Genomic DNA, 21,950 nt, shown 5'->3' with positions numbered 1-21,950 from the left:
TTTGGTTGTAGAAAATGCTGTCTTTTAATTTCTGATTCAAACCTCAGAATTTTATGAACTCATCAGGAATAATACAAAATGTGTCCAGTTTTGGGGAAATATAAATGAATGTCCATACGGTTTGTATGTGTGTGTGTATCAGTCCCTGACACCCCAATGAACATGATTCCTCAATTATACAGTTGAACTACAATTAGATTTGCTGAAAATTGCCTGCAGTGATGTCTATGAAGCTGACCCTGTCACCTTGAGTGAGGAAACTTGGTGTACAGGCGTGGTCGCACAGGAGAGCTAGAAAGTTCAGCCCCCAGGATAGGCTGAGCTCCTGAACTGGAGCCAGACATAGGACTGGGCATCTCAGAAGCAGATCCCCCAGCCCTCCTTTTTCCAGGCTGCATGGGCAGCAGAGGACCAGCAGGAGAAGCTCAGAACTCAGCCAAGACAGAGCCTCAGTGAGGAGCAGATGCAGCGAGGAACCAGCCAGGGAGTTTCTGACCACCATCTAACATTGTCTTATTTTGCTTAACAGCACCCAACCCTCAGGAGACCATTCATCATGTTCGTTAGACCTCATGCCTTTCATGTCCCAAAGCAAAACAGACATAAATATGACTCGGCAGTTAGCTCTTTGAACCAGGATTATTTTTCTGAGAATGTCATCTTCATCATCAACATCATGGTCATCATGTTAAAATCAACAGGCAAATCTAGTCACCATGAAGACAGTTTCATGGAATTATTCATATGCAATCACTCCATTCCACAGGGAATCTCTTTCAGATTCCTAAGTTGGATTAAAGTGTTAGATTTAACTGCCAGTTGTGAAATTGGTGGAGGATGTTAGATTAAAGGAATTGTCTCTGACCTCTCATGGGACCATCTTTCCAGAAAATCATTGTGATCCTGAGTCTGAGTGAGAAATTCCAAGTGTTCCTGACCCTCATCCAGACAAGATGCTTGTCTGTGTGTTCTTGTTCCTTCCCCTGGGGTAGAGGCCTCTTGTTTTCCGTGTTGTCTTCTCCCACAGCTCTAATAATCTCTGTTGCTGTCACCATCTTCCAGATCTACTGCCATGACCTGCAGATTAAGACTCTGATTCCTTAAGAAAGAGAGGGGAACTGCTTCTCAATAGATCTTTGATGGGGACCTTTGTTCCCATATCAATTCGTGAGGGGTTGCACTAGTGCCCTAGGATACTGATTTTCATGGCTTGCTCCTGCAGGGTAATATCTTAGTTTTGTTGTCGAGATCAGAGAGCTGGATCTGGATGCATTTCAGAAATGTGGGCTCATTCTCTCCCAGACAGACACTTCAGCAAAGGACAATTTTTTGCAATGGTAAAGGATTCAAAGGTATAGGACAACTCTTCAGTACGTGGCCCCTTAGAATTTCTCACTACAGTATGCTTAACACACTCGACTTCAAGCAATCCAGTATATACTTCTTCTTCATCTTGTAATGGCCTACATTGTATATGACAAACTCTGCCTCAGGTAATTTCATACCCTGGCTTCATTACTCTCTATAAGAACTTGCCTCTCCCTAAATTTCAAATTTTTTTTGTTTTAAACCAGCATTTACCTGAAGTATTAAATAAAATCTGCAAGCATCCATCTTTTCTGTTAATCTGTTATTGTTGATGTTATTGTTGTAAAAAATAAATACATATATATATATATTTCTCATCTGTGTGCATTTTTAAGCTGACAGCGTATTTTTTAGTAAGACCCAGAATAATAAAAGAATCCAAACCTTTTTCAGCTGCCTAATAGAAAAACAAACTATGGTAAATTTGTTCACTGGAATACTACCCAACATTTATAATAAATACATTTCTGGTACACAGAACAACAAGGGAAAATATCTAAGTATTTATGCTAAGTTAAATAAGCCAGACAAATAGGAATATGTACCATATTACTCCATTTACATAATTTCATTTAAATGAAAAAGAATCTAAAGTAATATACAAAAGATGAGAAGTTACCTGGGAAAATGGTATAAGAAAGGAAGGGGAAAGGAGGAGACATACAGAAGAACAAGAGAAGATGTTGAGGGGAACTCACTTGTCCACCTTGGTAATGATGATGCTTACATTATGTTTATCAATTCTACATTTTAAATATGTGAAGTGTATTATCTGCCAATTAACATTCACAAAATTTATTGCACTCAAACACACTAAAAATTAGACCAAAAGTTGCGGTATAAAGATAGAAAATATCCATTAAATGTCAGAAATATCTGAGAATTTACCTCCCGAACCCTAGTTCTTTCCTTATTTTTAGGTGAATGCTAGAGTGTCACAAAATCACGCATGTTCTCAATACAGGAAGTGGGTTCCACAAAGCACGCTACGTATGTCCATTTCTTACCCAGAGTTGTTTCAGGGAGTTACTGCGATCAGTGATGAGGAGCCCAGGCCCAGGCACTGGGGATCACTCACCTCAGATATAAGCTCCTAGACACACACTTAGCCCCTCCTCCATGTGTGGGCTTTCAGTCACGTCTGTAAATGGAGAAACCATTGATTTCTACAGAACACAATTTACACAGATTTGTAAAAGTACAATAGTGCAAAATGTTTATCACAACAGAATTTCCTAATAAGACAGTGTATTTTCTAAATACCATAATTGTCACCAACTCCTGCCGGGCCCTGTCATTTTATCTGGGGACTGCCATCTCCTCAGGGTTCCCACCCTGAGCTCTCTATGTAGTAGGAGACATGCAAATAGGGCCCTCCTACGGCTGATGAAAACCAGCCAAATCCTGACCCTGCAGCTCTGAGAGAGGAGCCCCAGCCCCAGGATTCCCAGGTGTTTCTTCTTGGTCATCAACACTGAACACAGGAGACGCACCATGGAGTTGGGGCTGAGCTGGGTTTTCCTTGTTGCTATTTTAAAAGGTGATTTATGGAGAACTAAAGCTATTGAGTGTGAGTGGACATAAGTGAGAGAAACAAGGGCTATGTGTGACAGTTTCTGACCAGGATGTCTCTGTTTTTGCAGGTGTCCAGTGTGAGGTGCAGCTGGTGGAGTCTGGGGGAGGCCTGGTACAGCCTGGGGGGTCCCTGAGACTCTCCTGTGCAGCCTCTGGATTCACTTTCAGTAGCTATGACATGCACTGGATCCGCCAGGCTCCAGGGAAAGGTTTGCAGTGGGTCTCAGTTATTAGTAAAAGTGGTAGTATCATATACTACGCAGACTCTGTGAAGGGCCGATTCACCATCTCCAGAGACAATGCCAAGAACTCGCTGTATCTGCAAATGGACAGCCTGAGATTGGAGGACACGGCCATGTATTACTGTGCGAGAGACACAGTGAGGGGAGGTCAGTGCGAGCCCAGACACAAACCTCCCTGCAGGGTACCTGGGACAACCAGAGAACGCCTGGGACCCTGTGCACGGGGCTGTCCCCAGGGGCAAGTGCAGGTGGTGCAGGGGCTGGTTTCCCGTCATGGTCTGGAGCTGCTGTGTTACCAAATTACCCCAGGGAATTTCTCTGGATTTGCAATTCTGTACTAACATTTGATGTCTCTGACTGCAAAACTTCCCCCTCAACACCTTGGTTTTTGTTTGTTTTGTTTTGTCTGTAACAGGAGGACACATCCTCACCTCCACAGTAGCCCGAGGGTCACTTTGGGGGCAGAAATGACCCTGCCTTGGTCACATTGATCAGTGTCCCGAGGAAGCTCAGTGAAACCTGGGAAGCGTTTTCCAATCAGGCTCAGGGTAGAGACCTCTGTGGAAATCTCTGATTAGAATAGGCTCTGGGATTCCGAATGGGGCCAAGAGGGAGGCTCGTCCATGGCCAGGGTCCTTAAATCCCGACAGTTTTTACAGCTGTTCTCCCTCCTCTCATAAAACTGTGCACATCTGACTCAGAACTGATCCAGCTGGCCCTACTTTGCTAATCAGTTTTTCTTCTGTCTACATGTCATTCTCCCAGTTCCCTTTTCTTCTCTTCCCTGAAAATAGAGGGTGTGTTTTCTGTGGTCTAAATCTCAGGGCTCGGGTCTGTTACCTGGAACTCAGGTGTGGCCCAGGCTGTGGCTCCTGTGACACCTGGGGAGGCTAAGGGGATTTTCCCACTCACCGTTGCCTGGACCCGCCTGCTGCCTTCTGTGCACGGAGGCATTTGGAAATGAAGTGGACACTAGTCACCAAGGGGATAATGTTAGCTTTGCCAAATGAGATATTGATGTAGAGCTGATCTTCTGTTTCTCACACTATCACAGAACTTCCTCCTTCATCTGTGACTTTGGGGAGAGCTGAGGATGGACACTCTATTGTGCTGTCACCTCTGGGTGACAGCAGTTGTAGGGTCTGGTTTGGCAAATCCTACAGGATTTCAGGTCAATGGAGTTGGAATTCCTGGGAATATCAGCACCTGTCATACTCCATTGAGTCCCATTGTCTTCTCTTAGGCTCTGACAGAATCAGCCCCACCTAGGTTATCCAGGACAGTCTTCCTGACTTAGGAAAAAATGATAACAGGCTTTACTAGCACTTGTATTATACCATCAGTGCAACACCTAGGTTAGTGTGTAATTGAATAAATGACGCTATGAGTCAAGGGGACACATAAAATCGATTGTTGCCATGATATTTATTTATTGGAAACCAGAGTTTTATTGTTACTGAAATCAGTCTCCCTGAGCATTCAGGAACAGGATTTTTTAAGGATAGCTTGGTGGGTTGGGGGCAGCCAGTGAGTCAGGAGTGCTGACGGGTCGGGTCAGAGATGAAATCATAGGGAGTCGAAGGTGTCTTGTGCTGAGTCAGTTTCTAGGAGGGGGCCACAAGATCAGATGAGCCATTTTATTGATCTGGGTGATGCCAGCTGATCCATCATGTGCAGGGTCCACAAAATATCTAAACATTGATCTTAGGCTTTATAATACTGATTTTATCCCCAGGAGCAAATTGGGAAGGATTAGAATTTTTAGCCACCAGCTGAATGACTCTTAAAACGTAATTTCTAATATTTTGAATAAATCGTTGGTCCCCCAAAGTCAGTCTAGCCCTCAGGACTAAGGGGATTTGTTTTGGGAAAAGGCTGTTATCATCTTTGTTTTAAACTATAAACTAAACTAAGTTCCTCCCAAAGTTAGTTAAGCCTACACTCAGGAATGAACAAAGCCAACTTGCAGGTTTGAAGAGAGATGGAGCAGGTTAGGTCATAGCTCTTTCACTGTTTCAGTTACAACTTTGCAGCGGTGGCTTCAATTCCTCCCTTTTAGTTCTATAACATCTTATCATCTTGTTTTGATTCTCTTTAAGTGATGGTTTTATAATCATCTATGAAACTCTAACAGATGCTCTTACATGCAGGTTTTTGATTAACAACTCTGAAGACAGTTACAATAGAAGAGAGATAAAACTATCAAATAGAAGACTAAAGTAAGTTTTTTTGACTTTTCACTTAAAACGTTGCCCAAGAAAACTTTTCTTTTGGGCTCTTTATACCTTTTACAGTTGAGTATAGTCCTGTATATAAAATTTAGAGCACATTTGTTTCTCTCTGCTCACTTTCTCTAGAATTTGAAAATTATTTGTGAATATTCATAATTTATGGCAATATAATTTTTGCATAAGTGCAATCAGAATTTTTTTTGCAACAGGACACAATTGGAGAAACTGGTTATTTTACCAAGTCTTTGACTATAACGGCATGCTTGCCCTTAAGCAATCAAACTTGACTTATACAGCCAATAAGAGCCCCTTGGAAAAACCGGCCTCTTACCTTGTCCACACAGTCTTTGTACAGGGTTTCTGGCCAGTGGTAAGTAAAGAATGTCACTTTCTAACAGGCCCAAGAAACCCAAGTTATCATTGGACCCCAAAGGAGAAGTAATTTACCAAACTCACGGGTATTTAAGGGTAAAAATCCATGGCTGGGCTTGGCATTTAAAAAGTTATCTGAGATTCCTTATGGAACAGAGTTCCATCAAAGCCAATTTAAAAACCCTACGTAGAAAATAATTATTTGTGCTGTGCTTTGCAAATAATAAGGTCATGGATAATAAGACTAAAGTTTATTTTGTAAATAAATGAGCCCTATCTTGATTTGTTTTTAATAAAAATGGGGACAACAGAAAAAAAAGCTTTAAAAATATAATACACCTGTAGTTTGCTGTTCTTGAGATTATTTTGGCAGTTTGGAGTAAATTCTAAATTATTTGTGGGCTACAAAGTCATAAACTAATGCTTTCAAATCTTTGCTTTTAAAAGTGCGAATTGCTCGCCTTACCCTAGTTCTCATTATTTGCTTTACAGTATGCTGTTCCCTTAAATGTGGTGCTAGAATTATAGATGACAACACTAACAGCTTTGCCATGCAAGCCTTGGAACCCCAGGGAGGCCTGCATGAGTATGCTCAGACAGTTGAAATGAGATTCCAATCCTCTTACCTTGAGGTCAACACCTACCTCTACTATACCCCAGGTCATCAATAAAAATGAGGACAGTCTTTGCCCTTGTTCCAACTTCATTATCCAACATTAGAGTTTTTTTTTTCCAAATACGATTGCCAACTATAGTCATACTCATATGATAAATAATTTTGCTGAAATATTTGTGTTATTGGTCTTACGAGAAGAAAACTCCAAGACTGGATTAGGTAGTCATGCATTTTTCATAAGAAGTACATTCACTCTTTTGAGATGAAATGCACAGGGGGTGACATGAGGCCGGGTAAGCTGATGGCATAGGGTGGAAATCGGTCCCTGAGTGAAGGAGATTTGGAGGGAAGATTGGGTGAAAGTTTCTTAGGTTTCTGTGCTGTGCAAGGAATGTGTGAAACATATTTGAGTCTTCCACAAGTCAACATTACACAATGGGGGGTCCCCATGACTCTAGCAATAGCTCTGCCTCAGAATCACTGAAGAGTCATTTCTTTCATTAGAGTGGACCACAGATCTGGGCTTCAGCACAAGCCATACCGCAGACATCAGAAAGCAGCAGCTTGACACCTGATCCATGTGCATTTTCCTGCCTTTAGAGGGACAGAGAGAGGTGTATTCTCAGGGTCGACACACTCTGATGATTTTTACGCAGAACAATGGCATTTACTTTATTTCATTGGAAGATATATGAGCAAATGTGTGCCTGCAAATGATTGTAATTTTCACATGTATTCCAATTACATAATTTCTTTTTTTTTTTTTTTTTTGAGGCGGAGTCTCGCTCTGTCGCCCGGACTGGAGTGCAGTGGCCAGATCTCAGCTCACTGCAAGCTCCGCCTCCCAGGTTTACGCCATTCTCCTGCCTCAGCCTCCCGAGTAGCTGGGACTACAGGCGCCTGCCACCTCGCCCGGCTAGTTTTTTGTATTTTTAGTAGAGACGGGGTTTCACCGTGTTAGCCAGGATGGTCTCGATCTCCTGACCTCGTGATCCGCCCGTCTCGGCCTCCCAAAGTGCTGGGATTACAGGCTTGAGCCACCGTGCCCGGCCTACATAATTTCTTAATTCTGCATGATGTCCTGGTACAGAGTTGTGTGTTCTATAGGTTTGTTCAACAAATCAAGAAAATGCATTCTCCACTTTCTCTGGTTTTTCTCTATGTGCCGAGACCTTGAGTAGAGCATGTCTGACTATTAGTCTGTTTACATGCTGCGGATAAAGACATACCAGAGACTGGGAAATTTACCATAGAAAGCGTTTTATTGAACTTACAGTTCCACATGACTGGAAAGGCCTCACAATCATGGTGGAAGGTGAAAAGCACATTTGACATGGTGGCAGACAAGAGAAGAGAACTTGTGCAGGGATCTCCCTTTTTGCAACCATCATACCTTGCGTGAATCATGCACTATTACACAAACAGCACAGGAGAGACCCTCTGCCATAATTCAATCACCTCCCGTGGGGTCCCTCCCATGACATTAGGAATATGGGATTGCAATTCAAGATGAGATTTGGGTGGGGACACAGCCAAACCGTATCATTTTACCCCATGATCCCTCCCAAATCTCATGTCCTCACATTTCAAAAACAGTCATGCTTTTCTTACAGACCCCAAAGTCTTAACTCATTTCAGCATTAACTCAAGAGTCCACAGTCCAACATCTCATTGGAGACAAGGCAAGTCCCTTCCACCTAAGAGCCTGTCAAATCAAAAGCAAGTTAATTCCTAGAAAAAATGGGGATACAGGCACTGGGTAAACACACCTATTCCAAATGACAGAAATTGTCCAGAACAAAGGGGCTCCATGCAAGTCCAAAATCCAGCAGAGCAGTCAAATATTAAAGCTCCAAAATTATCACCTATGACCCCATTTCTCACAACTGGGTCATGCTGATGCAACAGGTGATTTCCCATGGTCTTGTGCAGCTCCATCCCTGTGGCTTTGCAGGGTACAGTCTCCCTCCTGGCTGCTTTCACAGGCTGGTGTTGAGGGTCTATGTCTTTTCCAGGTACACAGTGCAAGCTGTCAGTGGATCTACCATTGTGGGGTCTGGAGGACAGCAGCCCTCTTCTCACAGGTCCAGTAGGCAGTGCCCCAGTAGGGACTCTGTGTGGGAGCTCTGACCCCATATTTCCCTTCCTCACTGCCCTAGCAGAGGTTCTCCATGAGTACTCCACCGCTGCAGCAAACTTCTGCCAGGACACCCAGCTGTTTTTATACATCTTCTGATATCTAGGCAGAGGTTCTCGATCACTGATTCTTGACTTCTGTGCACTCACAGTCTCTATATCACGTGGAAGTTGCCAAGTCTTGGGTTTTGCACCATCTGAAGCCATGGCCTGAGTTCTATATTGGCCTCTTCCAGCCATGGCTGGAGTGACTGGAGGCAGGGCACCAAGAGCCTAGGCTGCACACAGCATGGGCACCCGGGGCCTGGCCCAAAAAAACACTTTTTTCTCTTAGGCCTCTGAGCCTGTGATGGGAGGGGCCGCCATGAAGACCTGTAACATTCCCTGGAGACAGTTTCCCCATTGTCTTGAGGATTAACATTCGACTCCTCATTACTTATGCAAATTTCTGCAGCTGGCTTGAATTTACCTCAGAAAATAAGATTTTCTTTTCTACTGCATCGCCAGGTTGCAAATTTTCCAAACTTTTACATTGTTTCCCTTTTAAAACTGAATGCCGTTAACAGCATTCAAGTCACTTCTTGAATTCTTTGCTGCTTAGAAATTTCTTCTGCCAGATATGTTAAATCATCCCTCTCAAGTTTAAAGTTCCACAATTCTCTAGGACAGGGACAAAATGCTGCCAGTCTCTGCTAAAACAAAACAAGAATCACTTTTGCTCCAGTTTCCAATGAGTTCCTCATCTCCATCTGAGACCACCTCAGCCTGGACATCATTGTTCATATAAACATCAGCATTTTTGTCAAAGCCATTCAACAAGTCTCTAGGAAGTTCCAAACTTTCCCACATTTTCCTGTCTTCTTCTGAGCCCTGCAGACTGTTCCAATCTGCCCATTACCCAGTTCCAAAGTCGCTTCCACATTTTTGGTTATCTTTTCAGCAATGTCTCACTCTACTGGTACCAATTACTGTATTAGTCTGTTATGCTTGTCCCCAGACTGAACAATTTACAAAAGAGGTTTATTGGATTTACAGTTCCACCTGGCTGGGGAGGCCTCACAATCATGGCAGAAGATGAAAAGCGCATCTGACATGGTGGCAGACAGGAGAAGAGAGATCGTGCAGGAAAACTCCCCTTTTAAAACCATCAGATCTCATGAGACTCATTCACTATCAAGAGAACAGCACAGGAGACACCTGCCCCCAATTTCAATCGCCTTCCACTAGGTTCCTCCCACGACATGTGGGGACTGTGGGAGTTACAACTAAGATGAGATTTGCATGGGGACACAGACAAACCATATCACTGAACCTTCTCCACATCATCTCTCGTGACCCCAGGGAAAGAGCAGAGATTGACTGACTGCAGAATTTGGGGTAGGGGCTACTCCTGCCAAACTTAGAGTATTCAGAGGCCCCCAGCCCAGTTTTATGGAGTAATAGAGTTTTCCCATGTCTGGGACCCCTAACGTACCCACAGCCAAAGACTGCTGGTTGGGTGTCATTGAGGGGTTCAGAATTACAGCACCTGCTAGCCTATCTCACCGCAGCCCCATTATGTAACTTACCACCAGCAGACTTCAGGTAAGAGCTCAATATTAATTTTTCTGACAAAATTTTCTTACCTCATTTATTTGTAAGTTTGTTTATAGAATTTTATTTCATTTTAAGTTCTGGGATACATGTGCTGAACCTGCAGGCTTCAGTTCCCTATTCAAGCCTTAGAATTGCTCAACTCACCAAAAATAACACAAAATGTGTCCATTTTTGGGGAAATGTAAGTGAACATCCAAGCACAATTTTTCGTGTGGATATATCAGTTACACCCCTATGAACATAATTGCTGGTCCTCACCAGAAATTGCTGGTCCTCACCAATCTCAAAAGCATCTAGATCTTCAACTTCCTAGCCTTGAGAATTCAGAAAAATATGTTTATGACATTTCTGAGCCACCCATTTTATGGAGTTCTGTTATAGCAGCTGAAACAGACTAAAACATTTGCCAAGTGTCATTAAAGGCAGTGAGATTCCACCGTACTTGAGAGACGAGCATTACTCTCGTTTGCAGCTCAGGATGACAGAAACTTGACCTTGAGCTGATCTGAAAGGAAGATGGTGCTTCCTCTCCCTCAGATCTCAATTGAAGCCATGGTGTCAGATCTCACGGTGGAGACTAAATTTCAGTCTGTGATGAGATGGATGCCTGTCTCCTCCCAGCCTCACTTATGAGACAGAGTTTTCTTGCCACGCATTATAGACCAAGAACAGAGGGACCCCAATTATTCTCACCCCTGCTCACTTACATGGCAGAGGTTCTGGGAAGTTTCCTGGGAGGGGTGCAATGAGACTATGTGAGTCCATGACTCCCCTACAGTTTTCTGCTCTTAAAGCAGGAATGTCACTCTGAGATATATGAATAATTTCGTGTGCACCAAGGCAAAGGCTGTTATATTTTTATAGGTAAAGATGCAGAGCATAAAAACAGAGATACAGCACGCTCTAAAGTGTGTGACTATATTTGCAGTCCAATGTGAGTAATTTCTGCACTAAAGTTATCCTAAAACACACAATATATTTTTGTTGTAAGTAATTAATGAAAAGCTGACAGCTCCGTGAGAGCAATAATACACTTGGTTTAGCAGAGAGAATGAGAAATAGTATAATTTAAGAATAATCAGATGGACACTGTGCCATGTGCCTGTATTTTCAACTAGTCAGGATGCCATTGTGGGAAGGCCACCTGAGCCCAGGATTTCAAGGCCAGCCTGCAAAATATTGCCAGACCCATTTTACTGAAAAATAAAATAACATTCTGGGTCATGACAAGCCTTAAAAACAGATCCTCCAAATAGGAACGAATTTAATTGCATTAGATTGTGGATTGATTTTTGACACAAAACAGTGACACCATGCCAGCAGTGAGTACAGAATAGCATCCAGTTGTTATTTTAAGAGATATAGACTCCCAAACAGAGACATGAAGTAGAGACTGTCAAAGGCAACAGTGCCAAACGACTGCTTTTCCATTGATGCTGTGTGTATATCCAGGAATGCACCTGTGAGTGATGACATCATGTCCTTCACAGTGTGAGATAAAGAGACATTACTACCCATCAAACAAAGGATTAATCACCAGAATATACCAGGATCTCAGACAACTCTAGAGGAAAATCTTCTAGTAATCCGAGTAAAAAGCAGGCAATAATTATTTCTAAAAATAAGACTTTCAAATTTCAACAGTCATATAAAAATGTGTTGTACGACATTGATCATCAGAAACATGTAAAACAAAACTACAGTGAAATATCATCTCATCTGATTTTAAAATTATTTTAACCAAAAGCCAGACAAAAAGAAATGCTGGTAAGGATCTGGAGAAATGGGAACACTCATAAACTGTTAGTGGGCATTTAAACTAATACAACCACTATGGAGAACAGTTTAGAGATTCCTCAAAACCTAATAATAGCATTATATAAGCCAGCAATTTTGCTGCTGGCAAGTACCCCCCGCCCACAAAAACAAATGTTTTTTGCACTACCGTGTTTGTTACAGCACTGTTCATCACAGCCAAAATTTGAAAGTAACCTAAGTGCCCATTAACAGATGAATGGATAAATCAAACTGGTGCATATAGGATATGGATTAATATTATGCCGTGAAAAGAATGAGATTTTGTCATTTGCAACAGCATGGATGAAACTGGAGTTCATTATATTAATTGAAATAAGCCCAGAACCAAAACACAAACTTCCCATATTCTCATTTAGTTGTGAAAGTTAAAAATTAAGACAATTGAACTCGTGGAGACAGAGTGAAAGGATGGTCACCAGAGGTAGGGAAGGTCTATGGTGGATGGGGATTACTGGGGATGCTCAATGGGTAGAAAAAGTGGTTAGAAATAATAAACAATACAGAATATTTGATAACACAACAGACTAAGTATAGTCCTTAATAACATAATTATAGATTGCAAAATAACTAAAAGTGTACAAATGGAATGTAGGTAAATCAAATAACTAATACTTGAGAGGATGTATAAACCATTCATCATAATGTGATTATTATGCATTTCATGCTGTATCAAAGTCAGGTACTCCATAAATATACACATGTATTATTTACCCACAAACATTCAAAATCAAAGTGTTTGTGAATCTATTCTTCTGTTTCTATATTACCTTAGACCGAAGAACATACTGGTTTCTTCATGCTACTGAGATCCACATAGACATTCATAGCCTTCTTTCTTTGCCTGTCCATAATCCCACACTCTAAATTGAGGAAACCTCTTCTACCATACGAAATTAATTTACTTAGTGCACAATTTCAAAATACACAAAATGTGTTAGAATTGTTAAACTGACCCTTGTTGAAAATATGTGTATCAACTACTGTCCATTGTTTATGTGTAGCTTATTTATATTTTACTATCACAACATCAAATTCTTACCAAAGATACTTGATTCTTTTATTCATGCCCCCACCTTCTGCAGTGAAATTAGTTCAAACAATTTTATCATTGTCAGATATTGCATACAGATTTCATTTTATTCTGTTTCATGACCAGGTAAATACTTTTGAAGTTGTATGCATTTAGGTTAACACTTTGTCTCAAAAAATTATGAGCTTTCACAAATTATTTATGCCATGTGTTTATCATTGGACATCGTGAAAATAGTTTCATTGTGATTAAAAAGTGTGTGTTTCACCTAATCCACACACCTTCTCTCCAAATTCCTGGAAAACCTCAAAAGTTTACTGGATCTATATTTTAGTCTTTGGCAAAATAGCCTGGCTGTTCTCTTAGTCTTTTTTTGCAAAGCATCAAGATTCACCTTCACTGACTACAGCATGAATTGGGCCCAGATGGCTGGAGGAGAGGGGCTGGAGTGGGTGGTAGCGGCTCTGCACCAGCACAAGGAAAATTTACAATTCCCAGGGATAACACTTAATATCACAATCTCCTTTAAAATGATCTACGTGAGAGCTGAGGAGTAGGCAGTGTGTTACTGTGAGAGACACAGAGAGGGACATCTATGTGAGTCTAGAGGCAAACCTCCCTGCAGGAAGACAAGAGGGGACTTTGTGGTGAATGGGCTCAGAACCACCAGGAGGTGCTCGGGATAGCAGGGTGTGCTCAGGACACTATGGGGTGCTCAGAACACTAGGGGGAGCTCAAGACCAGCAGGAGGGGCTCAGGACAACGGGGCACTCAGGACACCAGGGGCACTCAGGACGCCAGGGCACGCTCAACACAAGCAAGGGGCACAGAATCATGAGGGTGCATTCCAGACCATCAGGAAACTCTCAGGATCACCAAGAGGTTCTCAGAATCCACCAGGGCTAACAGCACAACCTAACGGCACAGAAGACCACCAGGAGACACATGACCACTGAAGGACATTGAGGACATCAGGGGTTCAGGACCAACAAGGAGTGCTCGGGCCACCATGGGGCTCTCCGCAACCACCAGGGAATCAATTGTTGAGGACACCACGGTTCACTTAGGAGGCAGATCCACATTGGGTGCCTGGGAAGGGTGAGATTTGCTTTTAGACATTGCTGATTCCTGAGCTGGTCAAGCAAAAGTCTTCCCAGGATCTCTCACCATTTCTTCCTTGTAACCTATGGTTTCTTTCACATACAAATCATTAACTTAGAACAGGAATTCAATTCAACTTTTAACCCTGCATATTTTTAGAATAATACTAGCAATAGTAATTCAATGTGTTTTGATAATAAGAAATGGTGTATGCCTAATTCAAACTTTGGTTCCATGCATGGGTTTTTGTTTTTTGTGCTGTGTCAGTCATACAATTGTAAATCCTTTTCTAACAATAACTCAGCAGTTTCATGGTGTTAAGTTTCTATTCCTTTCGTCTGCCTTTTGTGGAGGTGAAAAACCACGTTCCGGGGTCAGTTCCTCCACCTTTGTTGAGTTCTGGGGTTCTTCTCTTCACACTGTTTCTCCACCTTCCCTTCTTCCATCAAATCCTTTGGTCTTCCTCAGTCTTCCAGTAAGGAAACAAGTCCCTTTATTTTGTCTTCTCCATGTCTGGTGAATCTGTTTGCTTCTCTTGGTGATAATTGAAGCCAACCAAGTTTAGGAAGATAAGAGTTCTCCTTAGAATGTGCTCATCTAGGCCGGGTGTGGTGTCTCACGCCTGTAATCCCAGCATTTTGGGAGGCTGAGGTGGGTGGATAACTGAAGTTGGGAGTTCGAGACCAGCCTGGCCAACATGGCAAAACCCTGTCTCTAGTAAGAATACAAAATTAGTCAGGCATGGTGGCAGGCACCTGTAATCCCAGCTACTTGAGAGGCTGAGGCAGGAGAATGGCTTGAACCACAGGGGAGGAGGTTGCGGTGAGTTGAGATCATGCCACTTCACTCCAGCCTGGGTGACAGAAAGAAACTCTGAAAAGAAAGACTGAGAGACAGACGGAAAGAAGAAAGAGAGACGGAGAGAAGGGAGAGGAGAGGAGAGGAGAGGAGAGGAGAGGAGAGGAAATATACTCAATCACCTGCAGACTCTCTGACCTCCTCACCCTTTTCTAGGGTCCTGCAGACATCACCCCACGACATCCAAGTCTTTCTCCTAAGTACCGCAGAGTGGGTTCTGCTGCTCCTGCTGCTCTCTGTGTGCTCAGCACTGAGGCTCATAAGCGCTTTGATGATGAAGTTCAAACCCCTGAAGTGTTTGCAAACTCTCAGACCACCCTCTAGCAAGCTGCCATTGTGAGTGAATTCTGGGAATCCTGGGCTGATTTCAGTTCCATATTGCTGGATGTTCTCTAGCATCCAGGAGTATTGGCAAATAAACATCTAGAATTTGTATTGAAACTTTATGCAATATCAATGGTAGAAAACAATCCTAATTTCTAAATAAGAACATTTTATCCTGACTTTTATAAAAATATAATGTGAATTTAACCAATAATGTAATAAAAATTTTTAAGTGATGTTTCTTATATTTTATTAAATTTATTAATAATTGACAGATATTTAAAGTATACTAATAGCATAAATGACAAATAAACCAACACAGAGGCTATACATGAATACCACTGTACATTATTTAATTTGGCAAGAATGGCATTTACTTTAAGTTCTACCAAAACTTGCCTATAAATATGTTTGTTTACTGGCATTAGGATACAGAAGCAATCACACAGAACAACAACATTTTGGAATACTACATTATGCTATAAAACAGAGTAAATTCAATTCAATTAAATAATTAAAATAATATTAAATAAAGTCGTGTTCTGTTTTGGTATTTGGATATGTGTTCATTTTTGTATTTGCTTTTTTGTATCTTTAGTATAGATGGGGTTTCACCATGTTGGCCAGGCTCGTCTCAAACTCCTGACCTCAGGTGATCCATCCACCTGGCCTCCCACAGTGCTGGGATTACAGGCGTGAGCCACCACATCCGACCCATTTTTGTATTTTCACATGTATGTTTCAGTACTGAGCATATGTACATATGTGTATGTGTATGTGTGATTATAAACTTATAAAATATTTTATCCATCTATATAGTTATGCAAATTGAAGAGTTTCATGTGAAGAGACAGTAGAAAATACAAAAGCAAAAGAGTTATAGAAAGCATTTGCAATACCTAAGGTCTACAGAGGAGTCATATTAATATGAAAAATAATAGCTTAATACTTTGGAAATGACACACACAGTAACAAATACCTATATGCAATTAACAAGATATTGGCACAAAGTTAAGAAAAAATTAACATAAGTGTGCTCATTATTGGTCTATAAAATGCCTATAATAATACTTTTTATTTATCATATTATAGAAAATAAAATAACTATATGAGTAGCACTCTCTTTGCTTGATTTTAGCATTAGGTGCTTCCCATGTTTTTTGATACAGATAAACATTTCTCATTTTTTATTGTAATTTCAATATTTTCTTCTAGAATATATGTTCATAATTATAATTAGAATTATAGAATTTCCAGAAACGTATTTTATCAGTTGTGACTTGTATTCTTATGATCGTCTTTTTACATTAATGTACCTTTGATTCAGAATAATAATAGATAAAATAATTATAAAGTTAATACCGTGTGTTCCCACCTCCAAGTATCTCCTAAGATGAATATCCTCCATCATGATAAGACATGGTGTTAAGACATTTACATTAATAAATTTAAAATTATTCCATACCAGACCTTATGTAGCATTTTTCCAATAATTTATTTTGTAAACCAAAAATAAAATTCTAAGCTTCCTCAAGCAACTGAATGAACCCAACCCTCAGCCAAGGAGATTTCAAAGTAAATTCTAAAACTTGTTCCAGCAATGATGGGAAAGTGAGAGGTCAGACATGCCTCATTAATTCTCCTGTCATTGGAATTAAGGCGCCAGTGGTCAGCATTAGCAATAAAACAAAGATTTTAAGACTGACAAAACTATATTTTTGCTATAAACACTCTTCATAGAAAAAAGACACCAAATTACAACCTGATTCTAGCATAACACCACATGACAAACAGGAAGACCTAATGATCTATTCTCTCTGAAGTCTGCTACCTGGAGGCTTCATCTGCATAATAAGAACTACGATCTCCACAACCCCTTATCTTAATCTAGACACTCATTTGTAAGAAGTGTATTGCCTTACATTTCAACCAATTGCCAATCAGAAAATCTTTGAATTCACCTATGTCCTGGAAGTCTGGGCATAAACTTTTCCTGCCTTTCTGGACTGCGTAAATGGTATAGCTCACATGTGTTGATTAACATCTGCCTGTAACTTCTGACCCACTAAAATATATCAAATCAAGCTGTAACCAAACCATTTTAGACACATATTCTCAGGAACTCCTGGAGTGGTGTCATGGGCCTTGGCCAATCAAATATATCTCAAAATGAACGATTTTAAATATTTCATAGTTTGTCTCTTTTAGCAGATATCTTCTTCTTCTTCTTTTTTTTTTCTTTTTTGAGACGGAATCTCTCTTTGCTGTTGCTTTTCTATATTTGTTTGTTCCCAGATTCCATCAAGGTCATCACTTTGAATTCAGTTGTCATGTTCCTTTATTCTCTTCTGGTAAATCACAGCTTGTATTTCTGAAGTTTTCCAGGTGAATATTTTATAGATACAAATGTATCAAGTAGTTGAAAGTGTCATTTGGGACACTTCTATCTCCATCTTCTATATTTGTTAGTGTATTTGCTGTTCCAAATCCATTTAATAAGTGTTTTATAATGTATTTTGGAAAGTTGATCCCATTATTCTGTGTAATATTTCACTTGAGTTACAAAGGTATTCATTTTATGATTATTTGGTCTGAAATTCACAGCTATTCAAGTTTGCTTTGGTTTGTGTTTTCATGGTATGTATTTTTCTATCCTTATTTTTTCTATTCATGAATATCTAAAGAAGTTTTCTTGGAGAGAGATAATTGCTGCATCCTAATTTTTTAGTTGACTGTGAGGAATTATTTCTTAATGATATTACTCTTTTATCCAATGATTCTTGTTTTAATTTATCTTTTTACAACAATGTATATTGTTTCTATTAATTTACTATTAACTATTATGTGACTAATATTTTATAGGTTACCATAAGGATAACAATAAGACATTTCTACAATTGAATTCTAATTCAAAAGTGTAATACTCCTTTATATATAGAAGAGAGATATTATAACTGTATATGTCTATTTTCTCTTTTCTATCACTTTTTTAACTTTCTCAGTTGGTAGTTATGTATGCTATAAAAATGTAATATTGAAATTTTATAATTGCTTTACACATTTATATAATAAAAGAAATACAAATGCAAAAATAAAATTGGAACCTCATTTTCCATTGTTGACAATCTTTATTTTTTTGGATAGATTCAGGTAATGGATGTATATCATATGGCTACTCACCTAGAAACTCTGCTAAAATGTCCATGGAAAGATTATTGTGCTGGGAATAGATTTTCTCAGGATTTATTTGTCCTACAGAATATTTATTTTTCTTTGATTTATCATCTCCGCAGACAATGTCAAGAAGATGCTGTATCTGCAAATGGTCAATCTGCAAACCAGGGACACATCACTATATTACTGCGCAACAGAAGTGCGTGAGGAAAGGCCAGTGTGAGCACAGACGCAAACCTCCAGGGACACATCACTATATTACTGTGCAATAGAAGTGTATGAGGAAAGGCCAGTGTGAGCACAGACAGAAACCTCCAGGGACACATCACTATATTACTGTGCAATAGAAGTGCATGAGGAAAGGCCAGTGTGAGCACAGACAGAAACCTCCAGGGACACATGGGCAAATTAGCTGCAGGGGGTGCTCGGGACTCACTGATCAGAGTCAATCCCAGAAGGAAGTGCACAGAAAAGTTAGGACTGCTTTCCTGCAAAGATGAAAACAAACAAACACAAACAAAAAAACTTTCTTCATCTGAGAGTTTCTCCAGGGAACTTCTCTAATTTCAAAATTCTCTGCCTACCATTGCCATCTCTAAATATTTTTTTAAATATTGTGTTCTGAGGACATATTCTCCCGTGGACAAAATGCAAACTGACACTTACAGAGATGAAAAGCACTGAACCATGGTCGCCAGAATTGGAGACGTGTATGAGCTCGGTGGGACCTGTTGAATCTTCTCCAATCACACTCACAGCAGAGACCTTACTGGGTCTCTCTGACTTGAATAGTCTTTAGGGAGGGTGATACCAGCCTAAAGATGGTGGACCATGGTCAGCGTCATATAGAATATGGGACCCTCACAGTCTTTATGTCTGACCCTTCTCCTGACACTGAAGTATGCAAATTAACATCAACACTGATCTGGTGCTTCTTTTGATTCTAATTCATTTTATTTCTTTTTAGTTGTCATCCTCACTATTCCTTGGATTTTCCTGCTCCCTGAAAAAGGTAAATGTAGTTGCTGTGATCTCAATTCAAGGGCTGAAGCCCCTTCCCTGTAATCAGTTTGGGCTCAGGCTGTGGCTGCTCCAGCCATGTGGAAGAGGCTGAAGGTACTTTCTTCCCTCTCCTTGCTCAGGACCACCCACTGTATTGTGTGTTGGCTTCCCTGGAAATGCAGTAGCCATTTGTAGTGAAAGAAATAAGCTTGTCTGGTTAAAATGGAAGGTGGATGTAGAATTAATTGGCTACTACATAAACTGTCCTTCTCCACCAGTGCTTTTAGGACAAGATTGTGAAATTTGTAAGAATCAAAATGGAGTCACGTGTGTCAAAATCCTGACAAATGGAGTCAGGGAAGTGTAGGGAGAATTCTCACACACATATTCCTGATAACAAGAAATATCATGAAATAATTCTTGCACAAAGGCCAACACAACCTCCCAATCATGACTTCTGCCAAGGCATCTCCTCAAAACTACTTGTCCAGCCTTAGATTAATGCCATCTGAATTACACTGATCATGTTACTGTCACTGCTCCTCACCACAGATGCACTACGCTCCTGAGTCCTGAAACCTGACTCCATCCCACAGAATAGGGCACAGATGAGGGCAATGCAAATCTCCACCAGCTCCACCCTCCTCTGGGTTGAAAAGCCGAGCACAGGGCCTGGCTCAGTGACTCCTGTGCCCCACCATGGACACGCTTTGCTCCACGCTCCTGCTGCTGACCGTCCCTTCATGTGAGTGCTGTGATCAGGGATTCCCTCAGGGATAAAACATCTGTTCTCTCCTCTGTGGGCTTCATCTTCTGCTTTCTCCACAGGGGTCTGGTCCCAGGTCACCTTGAAGGAGTCTGGTCCTGCGCTGGTGAAACCCACACAGACCCTCACGCTGACCTGCACCTTCTCTGGGTTCTCACTCAGCACTACTGGAATGCGTGTGAGCTGGATCCGTCAGCCCCCAGGGAAGGCCCTGGAGTGGCTTGCACTCATTTATTGGGATGATGATAAGCGCTACAGCCCATCACTGAAGAGCAGGCTCACCATCTCCAAGGACACCTCCAAAAACCAGGTGGTCCTTACAATGACAAACATGGACCCTGTGGACACAGCCACATATTACTGTGCACAGGGAGCACAGAGACACAGCCCAGGGTGCCTCCTGTACAAGAACCCAGGCTGCTTCTTATTGGTGCTCCCTCCCCACCAATGCAGAACAGGAAAGTGCAGCTGAGATGCCATTTCCTGCTAGGGCCTGGGTTTCCCATCACTACTAGACTCAGAGCCCTGTCTTCCTCCTTCTTCTTTACTAATAACTGGCCTGTCTCCTGTTAATGGTTCATGCAAGCATAAGCTGTATCCTGTTTGACAAAGATTCAGCATGAAATGTCCTTATTACCTGAGCCAGATGCATCACTGGTATGTGGCCACCAGTTTCTTGGGCTCATACCACCCCAAGGGGCAGAATACACATCAGCAGAACATATGCCTTTACTAAACTTTATTAAACTGCGGGAAATGACACTGGAGAAAAATGTAGGGATAAGAGAGCAGGAGGAATTGAGGAAGTCCAGATAGTAGCTTTTCTTGTAGAGAGAAAGTTGCAATCATAAAGTAATTTTATAAAACAATAAAATAGATGGAATATATCCTCATCATGGAGTGTCTCACAGTGTCAGTGTACAAATAAATTTCTAAAAATATCATAGGGTAGGCGTGATACGTGACCCTTATATCCACACCAGGAGCCCATAAATACCCAGGTAAGTAAAAATCCAGCTCTTAGAAAGGGAAGTACCTCAACTTGACTTCAGAAACCCACCTCAGTGAGTCTGAGGAACAATGTGGAAAAGAAATGGGAAATCCAACAATATCTTTCTTATGAAAATCCTAGCTCATGTTTGAACACGAAACACAACTGTCCACAATTTTAGGAAAATCATCCCATGGCAACAAATAACTGCACTCAAAAGCTACTGAACTAGCCACACAATCTATGGCCAAGTGATCTTTGACAAAGACAACAGAAATATGCACGGGGAGGAGGACACGCTCTTCATGCCATGTTGCTGGGACAACTGGGCTGCCATATGCGGAAGAATGAAACTGGACCCCAACATCTCAACATATACATAACCTACAGAAAATGGACGGAAGGCTTGATTGTAGGACCTCAGACTATAAACGTACTCGAAGAAAACCCCAGGAGAACTCCTCTGGACATTGAGCTTAGTAAATAATTTATGACTAAAACCTCGAAAGCACAAGCAATAACATAAAAAATTAGACAAATGGAACTTTAAAAGAGCTCCCACACAGAGTGAACAGACAAATTGCAGAATGATAAACAATACTGGCACACATTGCATCTGGCAGGGGACTGATAGCTACGAAAAGCAACCTCATTACAAAGGACACGAGCAGAAACTCTTTTAAGCAACACATAAAACTGCACCGTAGATATGTAAACAATGCTCAACACCACTAATTATCAGGGAGATGC

At 41.0% G+C, this 21,950-nt stretch overlaps 1 long non-coding RNA gene and 2 gene segments (V, D, J or C); 2 read left to right on the top strand and 1 right to left on the bottom strand.

The window, feature by feature from the left end:
- Positions 1-2,782: 2,782 nt before the first annotated feature.
- Positions 2,783-3,526, top strand: LOC117069595. The segment is given in 2 exon segments: positions 2,783-2,908; positions 3,012-3,526. Coding segments are annotated over 2 exon segments (561 nt in total).
- A 12,888-nt stretch (positions 3,527-16,414) lies between these two features.
- On the bottom strand, positions 16,415-20,275 carry LOC117069767. Of its 2 annotated transcripts, none has more exons than XR_004431649.1 (3): positions 20,142-20,275; positions 18,829-19,256; positions 16,415-18,678 (listed from the first exon to the last, which is right to left on the bottom strand). It is a non-coding gene; the product is annotated as an uncharacterized LOC117069767 (long non-coding RNA). The 2 variants fall into 2 exon arrangements; XR_004431650.1 differs by lacking the exon at positions 16,415-18,678 and having other exon boundaries at positions 18,688-18,929; positions 19,108-19,256.
- LOC117069742 lies at positions 20,047-20,994 on the top strand. The segment is given in 2 exon segments: positions 20,047-20,188; positions 20,272-20,994. Coding segments are annotated over 2 exon segments (456 nt in total).
- Positions 20,995-21,950: the final 956 nt, after the last annotated feature.

Source organism: Trachypithecus francoisi, unplaced genomic scaffold (genome assembly GCF_009764315.1).
Source record: "Trachypithecus francoisi isolate TF-2019V2 unplaced genomic scaffold, Tfra_2.0 Lachesis_group3, whole genome shotgun sequence".
Classification (NCBI taxonomy): domain Eukaryota; kingdom Metazoa; phylum Chordata; class Mammalia; order Primates; family Cercopithecidae; genus Trachypithecus; species Trachypithecus francoisi.
The sequence above is the reverse complement of the archived record's forward strand: the minus strand, read 5'-3'. Positions and strand labels throughout refer to the sequence as shown.